The sequence below is a fragment of the Schistocerca piceifrons genome, chromosome 2 (genome assembly GCF_021461385.2).
Source record: "Schistocerca piceifrons isolate TAMUIC-IGC-003096 chromosome 2, iqSchPice1.1, whole genome shotgun sequence".
Classification (NCBI taxonomy): domain Eukaryota; kingdom Metazoa; phylum Arthropoda; class Insecta; order Orthoptera; family Acrididae; genus Schistocerca; species Schistocerca piceifrons.
In genome coordinates this window covers 453,972,341-453,991,587 of record NC_060139.1, presented here as the reverse complement: position 1 = coordinate 453,991,587, position 19,247 = coordinate 453,972,341, and the positions used below count along the sequence as shown (strand labels likewise).

Genomic DNA, 19,247 nt, shown 5'->3' with positions numbered 1-19,247 from the left:
AGGTGTGAATTATTGACCATCCCTTCTGAAACACCCTGTATAAACCATCCAGGAACACTTAACAATGAGAAAAACCCAAAATTACTTATAACTATACAACATGGTGACAAATATACACTTGAGCATATTGTATTCTCTTCACAGACCCAAACGTTTCTTTGATATTGGATACACCAGTCTGTAGACATTGGGATGTGGGCACTCTGTTACTTCAAATGGCCCATGACACAATTCAAATAATTGTTTTGGTTTCCTCATTAGTTTCACTGGATTTTTCCTTAATTTTGTCTAAGACTCCCTGTTTAAATTTAACTGTCCTGTGTTTTCCACCATATTTCTTTCTTCTTTCAGAACTCTTCTTTAGCAAATGTTGATTAACTAGTGTCTCCCTCTCTTGTCCGTTTAAAAGTTAACTGAAGGAAACTCAATATCGTCTGCTATCAAATTATCTGATTTTCTTCCTATCATCACTTCATATGGAGAGAAACCAGTGGCACTACTTTTAGCTGTATTCATAAGATCCTGAAATACAGTCACATGCCCCACCCAAATAGTGTGTTTTTTGCTGCAGTAGATTCTGCACCACCTACCCAATTCCCGCATGTACCTCTTAGGAGGATTGCTTGCTGGGTGGTAACCTGATAACCTTATGTGTCTAATGCCTGCCCTTTCTACAAATTTGTCCCACACTCTGGAAGTAAATTGTGCTCTCTTGTCTGATAAGATCTTTTCAGGCAATTTGACATTCACTATGTAGTCCTTTTCTATTTTATTAACTACACTCTTACTTGTAACCAACCTGCTGGCAGGGTTCCAAAAAAATTGATAGCCAGTAACTCATCGCTGTGATGAATGTAATTAACTAATTTTTTCTACCTGTTCATTGGGAAACACAGCTTCCATTCTTCCCTATCTAAACTTTTTTGCTTAAATATTACGTCATATAAATCTTATAATAATGTTTAATTTTTTCATATCACTTACGCACAAAATAACTTGAATGAATTTCAGTGTTGGATCCCCATTTTTGAGCTTGCGCATATCTTTACATATTGCTTTCATCTTCTCCTTTTTCTCTACACTTTTTATATACATTATTTGGAACTCTTTCTGAGACTGTGTTGTTTCTTCACACTTTTTCTCAGTGATTGGTAGCTGGGACAAGGCATCTGCCACATTGTTGTCCGTCCCTTTTATATACTCAAGATCATATCTAAATATCTGCAGAAACATAGCCCATCTCATTAACCAATTGTTCAACAGGTTACTTTCTTGGGGGTAGCTCAAAGCTTTATGGTCAGTAAAGACAACAACTACCCTGTCTTCCAGATAAGTCCTAAATTTTTGGAAGCCAAAACCGTACCCAGTAACTTCTTTTCTGATATCCCATACATTAGTTCATGCTTAGATAGCATCTGGCTTGCAAATGCTATAGTTCTTTTCTGTAGCTTTCCATCTGTCATTTTCTCCTGGAACAGAACTGATCCTACACCATATTCTGAACTGTCAGCTGTAATGCAGAAAGGCAATGACATGTCTGGATAGTACAATACTTTACTGTTAACTGAGCTGCTCTTGATAGCTTCAAATTCCTCATCACACCCAGCAGACCAACTCCAGATAACACTCTTTTTTTAAAAGACTACATAGATTTGGTGAATTCATACTGTAATCACTGATGAATTTCCCATGAAATGTACATAGCCCAATAAATGACTTCAGTTTCTTACCATTTGTTGGTCTCTTTCACTCACCAATAACCTTTATCTTCTCCTTGTTAGGTACTATACCCTCAGAAGTTAACAGATGACCTAAGAACGACAATTCTGCCTTCATAAATTCGCATTTATTCAGGTTAAGAGTCATCCCTCCTTTATGTATACATTTAAACACCTCCTCCAATATTTGGCAATGTTCCTGCCATGGGCTGCTGGTTATTAGTATGTGATCAACATACACAGTGAGTTTTCTCCACAGCTCACATCCAAGAACATGATTCAGTGCCCTAACCAACATAGCCACAGCCACTAATATACGTAATCCAGATGGAACCACTTCAAACATGTATCTTCTTTCTTCAAATAAGAAAGCAGTACACTTCCTACTGTCTTTTGCTAACCTCACCTGCCATAAATCATAAGTTAAATCTACACTAGACATGAGCTGTATATTGTTGAAGTTTTGCAAAAGTTCACTCATGATTTCTGGTTGGTCATTCTCTTTTACAATTATTTTCTTCAGTCTCCTTGCAACTAATACAAAGCTAACAGGACCATCTTTCTTTTTGACTATAACAATTGGATTACCATAGTGACCCCTGCGCAACTTAATAACCCTCCACTCTAGCATTTTTTTTTTTTTTTTTTTTTTTTTTTTTTTTTTTTTTTTTTTTTTTTTTTGCCCTTACTGCTTCCTTATCTGCCACAGCAAGTGTGAAAAGTTGAACCCTAATTACCTCATGGGGCATTACCTTTATATGATATTTAAAATCAACTACTTCCCCAGCCATACATGAAAACACATCTTTATATTTACTCAACAGTTACCTTGACAAATGTTTGATCTCACTTATTTTATCATTTATTCGCTCTAGAGAACATACCTCCCCACTATACCCAGTCTCCCTTTTTAGGTGAGCTATCGTTTTGCCTCGTGGCAATTCATTTTTAAATTTAACTCTTTTTCTGCTACGCCCATCATTAAATTCCAGTACTCTGTATGTTATAATAATACTGCAACCATACATGCAAAGAAAATTCATCCCCAGAATAATGCTCATAGTGAGGCCAGGCACCATGAAGCAATCTATATCGAAATACTGAGTCTCAATCTTAAAATTAATAGAATCTCCACCTTTACCGGCTTGCTACATCCCCCAGTTTCAGTCATTGTAACTCTAGTTATGGTCAACTTCAACCGAATCCCTTCTTCGTATTTGTTACCAGAATGATCAGATACAGCTGACATACTAGACTGAGAATCTAATAATGCAATACTTTCTACATTTCCCACTTTGACATTAATAATTGGTTGAACATATTCAATATTTGCCGTCTTTGATTCAATCTCTTCCAACACATCTCCTTCAGTGTCTTCCATGCTCTCTCTATCAATTACATGAACACTCATACATATTCTCATAGTCTATATTTGCATTTTCCTCAACTTCTTCGTCACGACAAAACTCAACAACATTTTCGTTACAGCAGTCAACCTCAACTTCACTCCCTGATTCATTATTACCAAACATGACATTACGAGGTGCACCCACTGGTACAGTCACAGCATTTTCATATACATCATTACCTACTGGTTTAGCATGTGCATCCAGTGGTACAGACGCAATATCAGTATTTTCACTAACACCGCATGCTCCACTTTGAGCAGGCTCATATACATTAATATCTGAAGAATCTGCTTATTATCCATTTCCATGTCCACATAAATAATTTGATCACAAGTAATTTCATTATTATTTGCTTTGCCCCTCGTTTCCACATCAACGCCTGTTTCTACTTCTGGCAAAGTGACTGCCTCTCTTTCAAAGTTCTCTGTAATCTTCATTGAAACTAAACCCACTCTATTTTCTTCATTATATTCCAGTTCAGGCATTTTATTTCTGGCAAACAGTTTCCCAACATAATAACTAGAATCATGATTTTTACATTTATTCATGTTCCAAGTATTATTAATATTGTTCCTCCTGTTCCAATTACTGTAGTTATTAAACCCTTCACACATTTTTTTAATTACCTATTATTGCATCCATGTTGCATACAGCAGTGTTTTTTCTTTGTTTCTCACTACAATTCTCTCCTGTATTGCAATTTTGTGTGGTCCTATTCTGTGCATATCCATTAGCCACCCCGTGGAGCTTGAGTGAGTCTCCCATTAGTTTTCCAACAGTCCGCCCTGAAACCTTGCACCTCGTACACTCTCATGTCTTAGCCCTTGCCTTACTTCCTCTCTCTCCTCTGTTCAAAATTCTCCCTTCTTTCATTATAATTGCCATTATCTCCCTTCCGTCTACCTCTCCAATCCCTACTGTGATTATTATGTCCACTGCTATTGTCCCCCCCCCCCCCCTAATTCCTATGATTGCCATTGAATTTATTATTGTAATTACCTCTGTTATGATTTCTGTTATTACCACTCTGCTCAACCAATTTTGGTCTATAACACAGAGCCGTACCCATGTTTTCTATTAAATCAATAAATTCTACCACAGAATCAAAAGAGCTGTGGATGAGTTCCCATTGCAATGATTCTGTAATTCTCTTTAGTGTAGAGATTTCTGTAAGCATCCCTAATGGCCTATTGAAATGTATTAATTTACTTAATTCTCTTGCATAAAATTCCCGTATGGTCTCTATTGTTGTTGTTGTTGTTGTTGTTGTGGTCTTCAGTCCTGAGACTGGTTTAATGCAGTTCTCCATGCTACTCTATCCTGTGCAAGCTGCTTCATCTCCCAGTACATACTGCAATCTACATCCTTCTGAACCTGCTTAGTGTATTCATCTCTTGGTCTCCCTCTACGATTTTTACCTTCCACACTGCCCTCCAATACTAAATTGGTGATCCCTTGATGCCTCAAAACATGTCCTACCAACCGATCCCTTCTTCTAGTCAAGTTGTGCCACAAACTCCTCTTCTCCCCAATTCTATACAGTACCTCCTCATTAGTTATGTGATCTACCCATCTAATCTTCAGCATTCTTCTGTAGCATCACATTTCAAAAGCTTCTATTCTCTTCTTGTCCAACTATTTATCGTCCATGTTTCACTTCCATACATGGCTACACTCCATACAAATACTTTCAGAAACGACTTCCTGACACTTAAATCTATACTCGACGTTAACAAATTCCTCTTCTTCAGAAACGCTTTCCTTGCCACTGCCAGTCTACATTTTATATCCTCTCTACTTCGACCATCATCAGTTATTTTGCTCCCCAAATAGGAAAACTCCTTTACTACTTTAAGTGTCTCATTTCCTAATCTAATTCCCTCAGCATCACCTGATTTAATTTGACTACATTCCATTATCCTCATTTTGCTTTTGTTGATGTTCATCTTATATCCTCCTTTCAAGACACTGTCCATTCCGTTCAGCTGCTCATCTAGGTCCTTTGCTGTCTCTGACAGAATCATCGGTGAACCTCAAAGTTTTTATTTCTTCTCCATGGATTTTAATTCCTACTCCGAATTTCTCTTTTGTTTCCTTTACTGCTTGCTCAATATACAGATTGAATAACATCGGGGATAGGCTACAACCCTGTCTCACTCCCTTCCCAACCACTGCTTTTCTTTCATGTCCCTCGACTCATAGCTGCCATCTTGTTTCTGTACAAATTGTAAATAGCCTTTCGCTCCCTGTATTTTACCCCTGCCACCTTCAGAATTTGAAAGAGAGTATTCCAGTCAACATTGTAAAAAGCTTTCTCTAAGTCTACAAATGCTAGAAACGTAGGATTGCCTTTTCTTAATCTAGCTTCTAAGATAAGCCGTAGGGTCAGTATTGCCTCACGTGTTCCAACATTTCTAAGGAATCCAAACTGATCTTCCCCGAGGTCGGCTTCAACCAGTTTTTCCATTCGGCTGTAAAGAATTCGCGTTAGTATTTTGCAGCCGTGGCTTATTAAACTGATAGTTCGGTAATTTTCACATCTGTCAACACCTGCTTTCTTTGGGATTGGAATTATTATATTCTTCTTGAAGTCTGAGGGTATTTCACCTGTCTCATACATTTTGAGACAGGCAAAATACCCTCAGACTTCAAGAAGAATATCACTCTTATATCCTGGCCCATTCAAAAATTCATTTTGTAAACTTACTGGTTTAGCTTGCCCCGAGTATGTTGTTTAAGAACATCATTTCAAAAAGTCTTGAAATCAACAAATTGCTCTGCATGCTGTTTATCCCATGTCTGAGCTCCCCCTTTTAATTGCTTCTTTACAAATTTAATTTGAGCCATCTCACTCATGCCAGCAAGAAAATTATCTTTACATGCAGCCAAGAAGTCCACTGCATTGTATTTACCTCTCCACTGAATGGTTTTGTGCACAATCCTTGCCCCCTTGGGATGCCCCATCAGTACATTGCTTATTGATTCCTTCCATTCATTTATCTGTTTCTCTCATTTGCTAATTTCCCCTTGCAGCTTTTCACCTATACTTTTATAACAATCAGCAATGCCTACATTGCATTTGTTTGTATTTTGTAATAGATACATTAATTTCTTTGCCTCAATTCTTTTCCAGGCTGATATTTCTCAGTTTCCACTTTGGGTAACAACCTCTCTCTCTCTTCTCTCTCTCTCTCTCTCTCTCTCTCTCTCTCTCTCTCTCTCTCTCTCTTCTCTCTTTTATTTTTATTTTATTTTATTTTTTTCTCCCAACTTTATTTGTAATCTCAGCGAGTTTACTATCAGGCTGATGATCAAACTTTCCACTCACTGCACTTACCTTATCACCAAGCTTCGATACCATTTCTTCCAATTTCCAATCTATATTTCCGACTATTTCAGTTTTTATACTCCCAATTTTATTCTCTATTTTTGAATCTTTATCTCCAACTTTCTCAGGTTTTACACTCCCCATTTGTAAATCTACCTTTTCTAATTTCTTACTCAATGTTTCAAAATACACATTCACAGCATTTCCTGGCACCCAACCTATTTCTTCCCTTCTCCATCCTGTGTTGTTGCTACTAACATCGCTCCCTACACCCTCTGGCCCACAGTCACTTGTAAATTATTAATTTCATCAGCCATGACAGGCTAATGCAGCCACTGACTGTATTTAATTTGCCTTTCCCTGTCGACATATGCAGCCTCTGCTGCTCTGCATTTCATCCGATGACGATGCATCAAGTTGCTACCTCTGCTGCTTGGGACTGACGCAGTGTCACCCGCATGTGATGCTGTGTGAAGACACTGCCTCTGCAACTCAGTGCGGATGCAGTGCTGCCTGTGTGTGGCACTGCTCCTGCTGCTTGCTGCTGACGCAATGTCCCCTGCTGCTGCTTGGTGACTTTCCCACGTGAACTGCTATAACGGCGACATACTGTGTCACTGTTGTCTGCAGCTGTTGTTACTAGCACGCATCATTACGCTTATCATTTGCACTAAGTGCGCTGCTGGTGCTGCTCTTACCACTGCTGCACTATAACCAAACTCGTGAGCCCCCATACTGACTGCTCACTACTACAGCTTGGGTATTGGGACAACCAATCTGAAATATCAATAGGAAGAAAATGCAGACCAATCCAGGATGAGGCAGTTTCACCCATTTACCAAGAAATGGGTGATGTACAGCCATTAAGTTTGAACATGGCTTTAGCCCAACAGCATAACATAATAATGTTAATACCAAAGCCTTACATCAGCAGTGAGACATTAGCAAATAATTTAATAAAATGTGTATCTGTTGCTCGAAATCCCAAAGTATAACATTGCTCGAAACAGATTGATTTTAAATTTTATATAAATACCTTTTAATCATTTTTTAGAGATGCATAATGTATCTGAACGGTGGCCACAAGCTCATTGAGTAACTGAACAGCGTCTATGACCAGTGCAAATTTTGGTATTACTTTGTGCAGACGTAGCATTATACCCAGTTGCATGAGCTAAATCACAATGTGCAAGGTCCAGTACAAGAAAGTAACATTTGTGGGAGACACACCATCTGTAGCATTACCGGCTCCAATGAAAATACCTCCAGAAGCAAGACAATAGGCGAAAGACAGACCTCAAGCTCTCCCCTGCATGCTTATTTAAAGGTTCAGGTACATGCCCATTCCCTGATTCAGTGCAGATACTTTCATCCTCACCACCATTTGTAATATTCATAACAATTTCATGTAATTATTCATGGTAAAAATACACTATGTGATCCAAAGTATCTGAACACCCCCAAAAACATATGTTTTTCATATTAGGTGCATTTGCTGCCACCTACTGCCAGGTACTCCATATTAGCAACCTCAGTAGTCATTAGACATTGGGACAGAGCAGAATGGGACACTCCGCGGGGTGTCACTTGTGTCATACGTCTGTACACAAGATTTCCACACTCCTAAACATCCCTAGGTCCACTGTTTCCGATGTAATAGTGAAGTGGAAATGTGAAGGAACGTGCATAGCACAAAAGCGTACTGACCGACCTTGTCTGTTGACTGACAGAGGGTCGTAATGTGTAATAGGCAGACATCTATCCAGACCATCACACAGGAATTGTAAACTGCATCAGGATCCACTGCAAGTACTTTGACAGTTAGGCGGGAGGTGAGAAAACTTGGAATCCATGGTCGAGCGGCTGCTTGTAAGCCACACATCAGACTGGTAAATGCTAAATGATGCCTCACTTGGTGTAAGGAGTATAAACGTTGGACGATTGAACACTGGAAAAACATTGTGTGGAGAGACGAATCACGGTACACAACATGGCGATCCGATGGCAGGGTATGGGTATGGCAAATTCCCAGTGAACATCATCTGCCAGCGTGTTTAGTGCCAATAGTAAAATTTGGAGGGGTGGTGTTATGGTGTAGTCGTATTCTTCATGGAGGGGGCTTTCAACCCTTGTTGTTCTGCGTGACGTTATCACAGCACAGGCCTACATTGATGTTTTAAGCACCTTCTTGCTTCCCATTCTTGAAGAGCAATTTTGGGATGGCGATTGCATCTTTCAGCATGATCAAGCACCTGTTCATAATGCACGGCCTGTGGCGGAGTGGTTACACGACAATAACATCCCTGTAATGGACTGGCTTACACAGAGTCCTGACCTGAATCCTATAGAAGACCTTTAGGATGTTTTGGAATGCTGACTTCATGCCAGACCTCATTGAACGACATCGATACCTCTCCTCACTGCAGCATTCCATAAAGAATGGGCTGCCATTCCCCAAGAAACCTTCCAACACCTGATTGAATGTATGCCTGCGAGAGTGGGAGCTGTCATCAATGCTAAGGGTGGGCCAACACCATATTGAATTCCAGCATTAAGAATAGAGGGCGCCACAAACTTGTAAGTCATTTTCAGCCAGGTATCCAGATACTTTTGATGACATAGTGTATGAAAATCTTTGCAGTCTTTCAAATAACTTCGGGGAATTCAGCCAGGTAACAGTTTCAGTAATCACCGATATTTTGGCAGGAGAACAGTCCGCCATTTTCAAGGCAAATTCCAACGTTGCAGTTTGCCTTGAAAATGGCAGGGTGTTCTCCCGCCGAAATATCGGCGGTCGCTGAAAGTGTTACCTGGCTGAACTCCCGAACGTTATTTGAAAGTTGTATATGCCAGGAGAAACTCAGTTCTCACAATCTTTGCAGTCATTTTCCAGTCTCTTAACAGATTCATTTGTACATTATTGTAACAATTTTAAACAAATCCCAAATGCATAAATCACCATGTTTGGCACTCTAGTCAGAACACTAAGTTGACCTCTGTTACAAATAACAACTATACTTTGATTCACGTTGAAAGTTGTTGGAATATGAACTAAAGAAACTCATGTTGACGAATTGATTTGTGTTTCTGTGGAGGAGGTCATAGTTATGGCACTATTTACATGAATAAATTAAATTATTTATTACATTTTTATAGTTGTTTAATTAGAAAATAATTTGTTCATTATACTGCAGGCATTATCCTCTTTCATCTGGTGTATCACGAGTGTGACTTCTATGATGGATTCAGTTGTTACAATTTTTTACAAAAAATAATGGTAATAATGTCAGTAAATTTTAACTACTAGCTTCAGACATGGATTTATGGTCATTGCGCTCATCCCAGTGCTGAGGTTCCAAAACTATCTTTGGCTTTTCTTTAGCATGCTTGTATTGAGTTTTAATGTATTTTCATTAACATCATATCAGTGACGACATTTCAAGTCACAGGTCCCTCCGTATTAGCTCGTCCCATGACCGCGTCGCTAGGAAACACCCTTTTTCCTGCCTGGGAAAACCCCGATGATTGTTGGGCCTTGTGCATTGCTAGCCACCATTATTTCCACTCAGCTTGCCTGTCACACTGCTGTCTGACAGCTGGCTGTCCCAACAGACATTCACAGTGGTCCCCAGCTGACCTGTCAGATTCAGTCCATCCTGCGGCAGTCAAACCAGCTGCTTGTAACATCGCAAGAGGATTGATGAATGAGCAGAGACTGGTCATAGATCCTGAACATAAAGAAATGTAACACATTGTGCACACATAGGAAAACAAATCCTCATTGTACAATGATGCTCTTGATGACATTGCTGGAAACATTAAGTACCATAAACTACACTACTGGCCATTAAAGTTGCTACACCATGAAGATGACGTGCTACAGATGCGAAATTTAACCGACAGGAAGAAGATGCTGTGGTATGCAAATGATTAGCTTTTCAGGGCATTCACACAAGGTTGGCACCAGTGGCAACACCTACAACGTGCTGATATGAGGAAAGTTTCCAACCGATTTCTCATACACAAACAGCAGTTGACCGACGTTGCCTGGTGAAACATTATTGTGATGCCTCGTGTAAGGAGGAGAAATGCGTACCATCACGTTTCCGACTTTGATAAAGGTCGGATTGTAGCCTATCGCGATTACAGTTTATCGTATCGCAACATTGCTGCTCATGTTGGTCGAGATCCAATGACTGTTAGCAGAATATGGAATCAGTGGGTTCAGGTGGGTAATATGGAATGCCCTGCTGGATCCAAATGGCCTCGTATCACTAGCAGTCGAGATGACAAGCATCTTATCCACATGGCTGTAACGGATCGTGCAGCCCCGTCTCAATCCCTGAGTCAACAGATGGGGACGTTTGCAAGACAACAACCATCCACACGAACAGTTCGACGATGTTTGCAGCGGCATGGACTATCAGCTTGGAGACCATGGCTGCGGTTACCCTTGACGCTGCATCACAGACAGGAGCGCCTGTGATGGTGTACTCAACGACGAACCTGGGTGCACGAATGGCAAAACGGCATTTTTTCGAATGAATCCAGGTTCTGTTTACAGCATCATGATGGTTGCATCCGTGTTTGGCGACATTGTGGTGAACGCACATTGGAAGCGTATACGGGGTGTTACAAAAAGGTACGGCCAAACTTTCAGGAAACATTCCTCACACACGAATAAACAAAAGATGTTATGTGGACATGTGTCCAGAAATGCTTAGTTTCCATGTTAGAGCTCATTTTAGTTTCGTCAGTATGTACTTCCACCTACGCTCAGTGGAGCACGTTATCATGATTTCATACGGGATACTCTACCTGTGCTGCTAGAACATGTGCCTTTACAAGTACGACACAACATGTCGTTCATGCATGATGGAGCTCCTGCACATTTCAGTCGAAGTGTTCGTACGCTTCTCAACAACAGATTCGGTGACCGATGGATTGGTAGAGGCGGGCCAATCCCATGGCCTCCACGCTCTTCTGACCTCAATCCTCTTGACTTTCATTTATGGGGGCATTTGAAAGCTATTGTCTACGCAACCCAGGCACCAAATGTAGAGACTCTTCGTGCTCGTATTGTGGATGGCTGTGATATAATACGCCATTCTCCAGGGCTGCATCAGCGCATCAGGGATTCCATGCGACGGAGGGTGGACGCGTGTATCCTCGCTAACGGAGGACATTTTGAACATTTCCTGTAACAAAGTGTTTGAAGTCACGCTGTTACGTTCTGTTGCTGTGTGTTTCCATTCCATGATTAATGTGATTTGAAGAGAAATAATAAAATGAGCTCTAACATGGAAAGTAAGTGTTTCCGGACACATGTCCACATAACATATTTTCTTTCTTTGTGTGTGAGGAATGTTTCCTGAAAGTTTGGCCTTACCTTTTTGTAACACCCTGTATTCGTCATCGCCATACTGGCATATCACCCGGGGTAATGGTATTGGGTGCCATTGGTTACACGTCTCGGCCACCTCTTGTTCGCATTGACGGCACTTTGAACAGTGGACGTTACATTTCAGATGTGTTACGACCCGTGGCTCTGCCCTTCATTCGATCCCTGTGAAACCCTACATTTCAGCTGGATAATGCACGGTCGCATGTTGCAGGTCCTGTTCGGGCCATTCTGGATACAGAAAATGTTCGACTGTTGCCCTAGCCAGCACATTCTACAGATTTCTCGCCAATTGAAAATGTCTGGTCAATGGTGGCCAAGCAACTGGCTCGTCACAATACGCCAGTCACTACTCTTGATGAACTGTGGTATCGTGTTGAAGCTGCATGGGCAGCTGTACCTGTACACGCCATCCAAGCTCTGTTTGACTCAATGCCCAGGCGTATCAAGGCCATTATTACGGCCAGAGGTGGTTGTTCTGGGTACTGATTTCTCAGGACCTATGCACCCAAATTGCGTGAAAATGTAATCGCATGTCAGTTCTAGTATAATATATTTGTCCAATGAATACCCGTTTATCATCTGCATTTCTTCTTGGTGTAGCAATTTTAATGGCCAGTAGTGTATCTTGGAGTATCTGTCAGGATCAGGCTCAAGTGGAATGACCACATAAAATAAATAGTAGGAAAAGCAGATGCTAGACTGAGATTAATAGGAAGAATCTTAAGGGAATGTAATTCATTCAGTAAAGAGGTGGTTACAAGGCACAACCGATGCTTGAGTATTGTTCATCAATCTGTGACCTTACCAGGTAAGAGTGTTGGAAGAGAGAGAGGAGATCCAGTGAAGAGGGCCACATTTCATCATTGGATCGTATAGTCTGTGCGAGAGCATTACAGAGGGCTCAACGAACTCCAGCGGCAGATGGTAAAGGAGAGATGATGTGCATCATGGAGAGATTTACTATTGAAATTTGAGAAAGTTCTTTCTCCCACATGCATCTCTTGAAACTACTGCAATGAGACAATTTAAGAAAATGAGCTGACACTGAGTCTTACTGACAATCATTGTCCCCACATGCAATTCACAAGTGGAACAGGGAATGGGTGGTCATTTAGCTATTGATACCAGAAACACCCTCCACCCCACATCATCAAATGGCTTGCAAAGTGTTGATGTAAGTAGAGATGTAGAAACCGTCATTCACAGGCAGTTGCCCTATGTTGAGGAAGTGCGCTGTGAGCACTTGTCAGATACCTGTAAAATGACAGAACAAATTGAGCAGTGATGCTGCATCAAATTTTACTGGTGGCTTGGCAGTACTCAAGTGGAAACCATCCGCAAGATTCAAAGGCTTTTGGAGACACTCCATGAGCACCTCAAGGATAAAGGAGTTGTATGACCACTTCACAGACACCAGTACATCATTGTACAGCAAGCCACATTCAGGCAGAACCTCAACAAGCTGAAATGATGGTTTGTGGAATTCCAATGCTATATTGACATTAAGGACCAGCAGCAATATTATTAATTTAGTTTCCTTTCACAGCTGTGTACATATTCCTTAATGCTGAGTAGTTTCGAACATGTCCATTTGTTTTCAAACCTGTACTTGTGACTTTATCATTTGATTGTTAAATAATTCCTTGCCACAAGCTGTGGTTCATTTGCTGATTGTTTTTATAATTCTGTTTTTAGTTTTTGTGTCATTTGACATTCCTGTTTTCACCCCCATCAAGCATCTCTAGACTTAGAGAAAAGTTTTGACAATGTTGACTGGAATGCGCTTTTTCAAATTCTGAAGGTGGCAGGGGTAAAATATAGGGAGCGAAAGGCTATTTACAATTTGTACAGAAACAAGATGGCAGTTATAGGAGTCAAGGGGCATGAAAGGGATGCAGTGGTTGGGAAGGGAGTGAGACAGGGTTGTAGCCTCTCCCCGATGTTGTTTAATCTATATATTGAACAAGCAGTAAAGGAAACAAAAGAAAAATTTGGAGTAGGAATTAAAATCCATGGAGAAGAAATAAAAACTGTGAAGTTCGCTGATGACATTGTAATTCTGTCAGAGACAGCAAAGGACCTGGGAGAGCAGTTGAACGGAATGGACAGTGTCTTGAAAGGAGGATATAAGATGAACATCAACAAAAGCAAAACAAGGATAATGGAATGTAATCAAATTAAGTCGGGTTATGCTGAGGGAATTAGCTTAGGAAATGAGACACTTAAAGTAGTAGATCAGTTTTGCTATTTGGGGAGAAAAATAATTGATGATGGTCGAAGTAGAGAGGATATAAAATGTTGATTTGCAATGGCAAGAAAAGTGTTTCTGAAGAAAAGATCTATGTTAACATCGAGTATAGATTTGAGTGTCAGGAAGTCGTTTCTGAAAGTATTTGTACAGAGTGTAGCCATGTATGGAAGTGAAACATGGACGATAAATAGTTTGTACAAGAAGAGAATAGAAGCTCTCAAAATGTGGTGCTACAGAAGAATGCTGAAGATTAGATGAGTAGATCATGTAACTAATGAGGAGGTACTAAATAAAATTGGGAAGAAGAGGAGTCTGTGGCACAACTTGACTAGAAGAAGGGATCGGTTAGTAGGACATGTTCTAAGGCATCAAGGGATCACCAATTTAGTATTGGAGGGCAGTGTGGAGGGTAAAAATCATAGAGGGAAACTAAGAGATGAATGCACTAAGCGGATTCAGAAGGATGTAGGTTGCAGTAGGTACTGGGAGATGAAGAAGCTTGCACAGGATCAATAGCATGGAGAGCTGCATCAAACCAGTCACAGGACTGAAGACCACATCATCATCATCAACAACAACAACAACAACAACATATAAATGCTAATGTAACCTTCCATAGTCAGTTTTCATGCTGTTCTCTCTATCACATAGCTTTTGTTTCTACCATACATAATTATATAACTTTTGCTATTTTTCCGGTATAGATCATTTTTCTCCTTGCATTATGTTCCACTTTAGTTTACTCCTACCCCAGTAATCCAGTAATTCTTTTTCATCATTTTGACTTCCACTAATTCTTTCCTCTTATTCTAATATTCTGTGCTACTTTGTCTTTCCATTCCCTCTCCCTGACACTACACTACCAAAACCTTCCTTTGTTCACTTCTCATGTCTCCCTCATCTTACAAACCCCCCACCCCTTACTACATGAAACATTAATCTGCACCGATCTTTATCATATAGTTTAACATTTCTGTGTCCTTATGCTTTATGTGTAAGTGTTCTCTCGAGTACTCTCTTCCACAGCCCACATTCATTGTAGATCACTACATGGTTAATGCTGTTATGTAAATTGAAGTTATTTCCATGTAGCACCCCTAGTATTGGACTGTCAGTTCTGGAAACAGTATTAATGAATATGGTTGTAGCACTTCCAGTGTTATAGGCTTTTGCATAAGTAATCTCTAAGCTTACAAGCTCTTCGATTCATCTTTGGGGTATATTTCTCATTATCTTTGATAATAACCTGCTGACACTGAGGTGAAAAAAAACAGTGGGATGCCTTGTAATATCTTGTCAAAGCTCCTTTTGACTGGTGTAGCACAGTAACTCAATGTGGCATTGAAAGTCCCCTGCAGAAATATTGAACCATGCTGGCACTATAGCTGCCCATAATTGCAGAAGTGTTGCTGGTGCAGGAAGTTGTGCACAAACTGGCCTCTTAATCTGGGTGGCCAGGTCATGCACCCGAACTGTCCACAATGTTCTTCAACCAGTTGCGAACAGCTGTGGCCCAGTGACATGGCTCATTGCCATCCACAAAAATTCCATCATTGCTTGGGAACATGAAGTCCATGAATGAGTGCAAATGGTCTCAAAATACCCGAACATAACCATTTCCAGTCAATGATCATTTCAGTTGGATCACAGGTCCCAATCCATTCCGTGTAAACACAGCCCACATCATTGTGGAGCCACCAGCAGCTTGCACAGTGCCTTGTTGACAACTTGGGCCCACGGCTTCATGGAGTGTGCACCACACTCAGAGCCTACCGTCAGCCTTTACCAACTGAAATCGGGACTCGTATGACCAGGCCACACTTTTGCAGTCATCTTGGGTCCAACCGATATGGTCACAAGTCCAGGAGAGGTGTTGCAGACAGTGTTGTGCTGTTAGCAAAGGCACTCACATCAGTTGTTTGCTGCCATAGCCCATTAATGCCAGATTTCATCACACTTTTCTAATAGATACACTCGCCCCACATCCCACGTTGATTTCTTTGGTTATTTCATGCAGTGTTGCTTTTCTGTTAGCACTGACAACTCTGTGCAAACACCGCTGCTCTCAGTCATTAAGTGAAGGCTGTCAGCCACTGCGTTGTCTGTGGTGAGAAGTAATGCCTGAAATTTGGTATTCTTGGCACACTCTTGAAACTGTGGATCTCAGAATAATGAATTCCCTAACGATCCCCAAAATGGGATGTTCCATGTATATAGCTTCAACTACCATTCTGCGTTAAAAATCTTAGTTGCCACCTTGGAGCCATAGTTGCTGTGGAAACCTTTCCACATGAATCAGCTGAGTACAGATGACTGCTCCACCAATGCACTGTCCTTTTGGTTGTGTACATTAGTACATGATACTGCCATCATCTGTAAAGTGCACATTGCTATCCCATGACTTTTGTCACCTCAGTGTACTGCATGGCATGTATGGCTAGCAGTAATTGATATACCAGTGATAAAATATGATGTTTCCTTAACTGCTGGTTTACCATATGTGTCACCATTCCATAGACGGAATGTGTTTATATGTGAAGACCACTGAAAAATCTTTCTTTTTAGATAAAAACAACTACTGGTATTTACAACAGCATATATGTGCACATGTAACATATTTATAACAATAAAGAAAATTCCTGGATAGAAAAATATGTAAAATAAGGGAAAGGCAGCCATTCACCTATAGCTTACTGATGCATGGCACAGAGAAACATGCCACAGAAAACAGTATTCACGCTAGCTTTCAAGCCCTTGCTCTTTCAGTAGCGAAAGTACACACATTCATTCAAACCACACAGGCGACCTGACATGACTGTGGGAGTGTGCATATGGGTGTCTATATTGTGTGTGTGTGTGTGTGTGTCCATTTATGAGAGAAAAAGCAAAAAGCAACAGTTTGAAAGCTAGTACTGTTTTCTGTGTCATGTTTCTGTGGACAAAGCATCATTCAGCTATAGTTATGTGGTTGTCTTTCCTTTATTTTACATATTAATGTATTTATGTTATTCTTACTGCCTTTTCAAGGCAATGTTTGTTGTTGCAGTATATTTCAATGTAACCTCAGTGTTAACTAAATTATAACCTACCACTTTTCTTTGGTAGGTCCAGATTATGATGTTGACCGTGGTGCTCTCTTCATTCAACATAAGTTTCTTATTCAGAATCGCAGCCCAACTAAGATTATCTACCCACACTTTACTACGGCAACTGACACATCAAATGTGCAGGTGGTTTTCCAGGTGGTTGTCGATACTGTTGTGAAAGAAAATCTCCGACATGTGACACTTTTGTAAGTGATAGCATAACTCAGAACACAATGTATTCTGATGGATCTCAAATATCTTGCCATTCAGTCTCTCTTAAATTGAACATATGTCTTGTTGTTTCTAGTATTTTATTGTTGTGCCAAAAATTCTCATTTAGTGCAATTTATTACATTACTATTGGCATAAGTAATTTTGTTCTGCTGAATTAAATGTTTAATTAATTGTACTTAGTCGTTTTTATTTTGAGTCTTTACAAAGAATTATTTCTGTTTGATGTAAAGTAAATATATGTCTGTTGGACTGAATGTTTCATGTTTGATATTGGTAACATGTGAAGACATACTATATCTCTTAACCATGTGGAGCATGTTCTTGTTGTGTCACCTTTTGTAGAAAGAACATCTACTTAGTTTTTTAAAAAAATCTGTTAAAATTCTACTTACTTAAAAGAAAATCCCTGTGGTGCCCCTGTGATCTCCAGTTTCCTACTACAGAGGAGTAGATCGACACAATTCTAGGATGTAATGCAGTTCTGAAACTTTTTAATACATACAAAGTCGATTTCCTGCACTCTGTGTACTGGATATTCTCCTCTCGTTTCTGATGGACTATATAATAGTGTGACAATCAACCTTTTAAAAAAGGCATCTCCTTACATAATATATCTATAATTTTTTTATTTTATTTTTTAGATTAGTAACCTTGACTCATTACTGCAATTCTTGATTCATTACTGCAATGACTGAGATGATGTCTGACCTTTATATCACTTAAATTATTTTACTCTTCTTTTTATTGTCCACCAGGCACACTTAAATGTTACTGATCAAGCTTGTCATGGTCCTTTTTATGCTTCATTAATATAAGTGATGAAGAACACTTGTTTTGAATGTACATGAAAGTTAGTTGCTATGTAATTCTAATATTTAAATAATGAAAATTATTTAAGAGACTGAAAATATGGATATACATTTTTTGTACTTTAGTATTCTGAATGGTATATGCTGTCAAAAAATAATAAAAATATATATTTTATATGAATCATTGTCATCTAAGCGTGAGCTGCCACAATATTGTTGTTCAAAGAGAGAAACTTTATCTGTTAGAGAGTGTTTGAAAAAAATTATATATTTTATTTTATGAAGTAAAAAAGAATGCCATAATAAAAGGAGAGAGATAATGTCTGTGATATATAATGTGTTCAATCCAGACTGTTGGATGGCCTTTTTTATACAGTACTGTCATTTGTATTATTGATATTATAAGGTTGAATGGCAATCTCATACTCACTTTAAATAAAATGCTTTAGTGTGTTCACACAGTGGTTTTTTTCTCAGATTTTTTATGTATGTTTGATATTAATGACAAAATTCAGAATTTGAGAGCAAGTATTCCAGTTGTGACACAGTTATTTACCTTACTAAAGCATTTTACCCATCAGAGGTGTTTTGAAATTTTCTATGAAAATGTCATAGAGTTAGTGGATTTGTTGTTACAGCCCATAGTGTTGCAATATATTCTCCTGCAGTCTGTTGTAATCTTGACAGCTCATGATTAAGGTTAGGTTGTCCTGTTATTAATTGTAATACACAAAAAAGAAGGAAAGTTTTAAGAAGATACCAGTATAGAGAATACCATATATTGATGTGGGAAGCTTCGTCTAGATGAGAAGCACTTTATATTTACTTTCTAATTGCCAGTGATTGCCTAAATAAGGTTTCTAACCTCATTAAACATACCAGAAAACATGATACAAATTATCATGAACTGATAGTCCCAGAACTAAATAAGCAGTTACATCTCTTTAGAGAAGAGCCCAATTCCATGGAAACCACCAAGCGAGGTGGCTCAGTGGTCAAGACACTGGA

The 19,247-nt window shown here is 39.5% G+C and overlaps 1 protein-coding gene across 1 annotated transcript in view; it reads left to right on the top strand.

Moving 5' to 3' along the window:
* LOC124777563 (guanine nucleotide-binding protein G(o) subunit alpha-like) overlaps positions 1-18,696 on the top strand; it is a 94,892-nt gene extending 76,196 nt beyond the window's left edge. Inside the window, exon 7 of the mRNA XM_047253019.1 lies at positions 17,216-18,696. Within this exon, the coding sequence (XP_047108975.1) occupies positions 17,216-17,406 (191 nt within the window). The 3' untranslated portion in view covers positions 17,407-18,696. The remainder of the gene's footprint in view (positions 1-17,215) is intronic.
* The last annotated feature ends 551 nt before the right edge of the window (positions 18,697-19,247 follow it).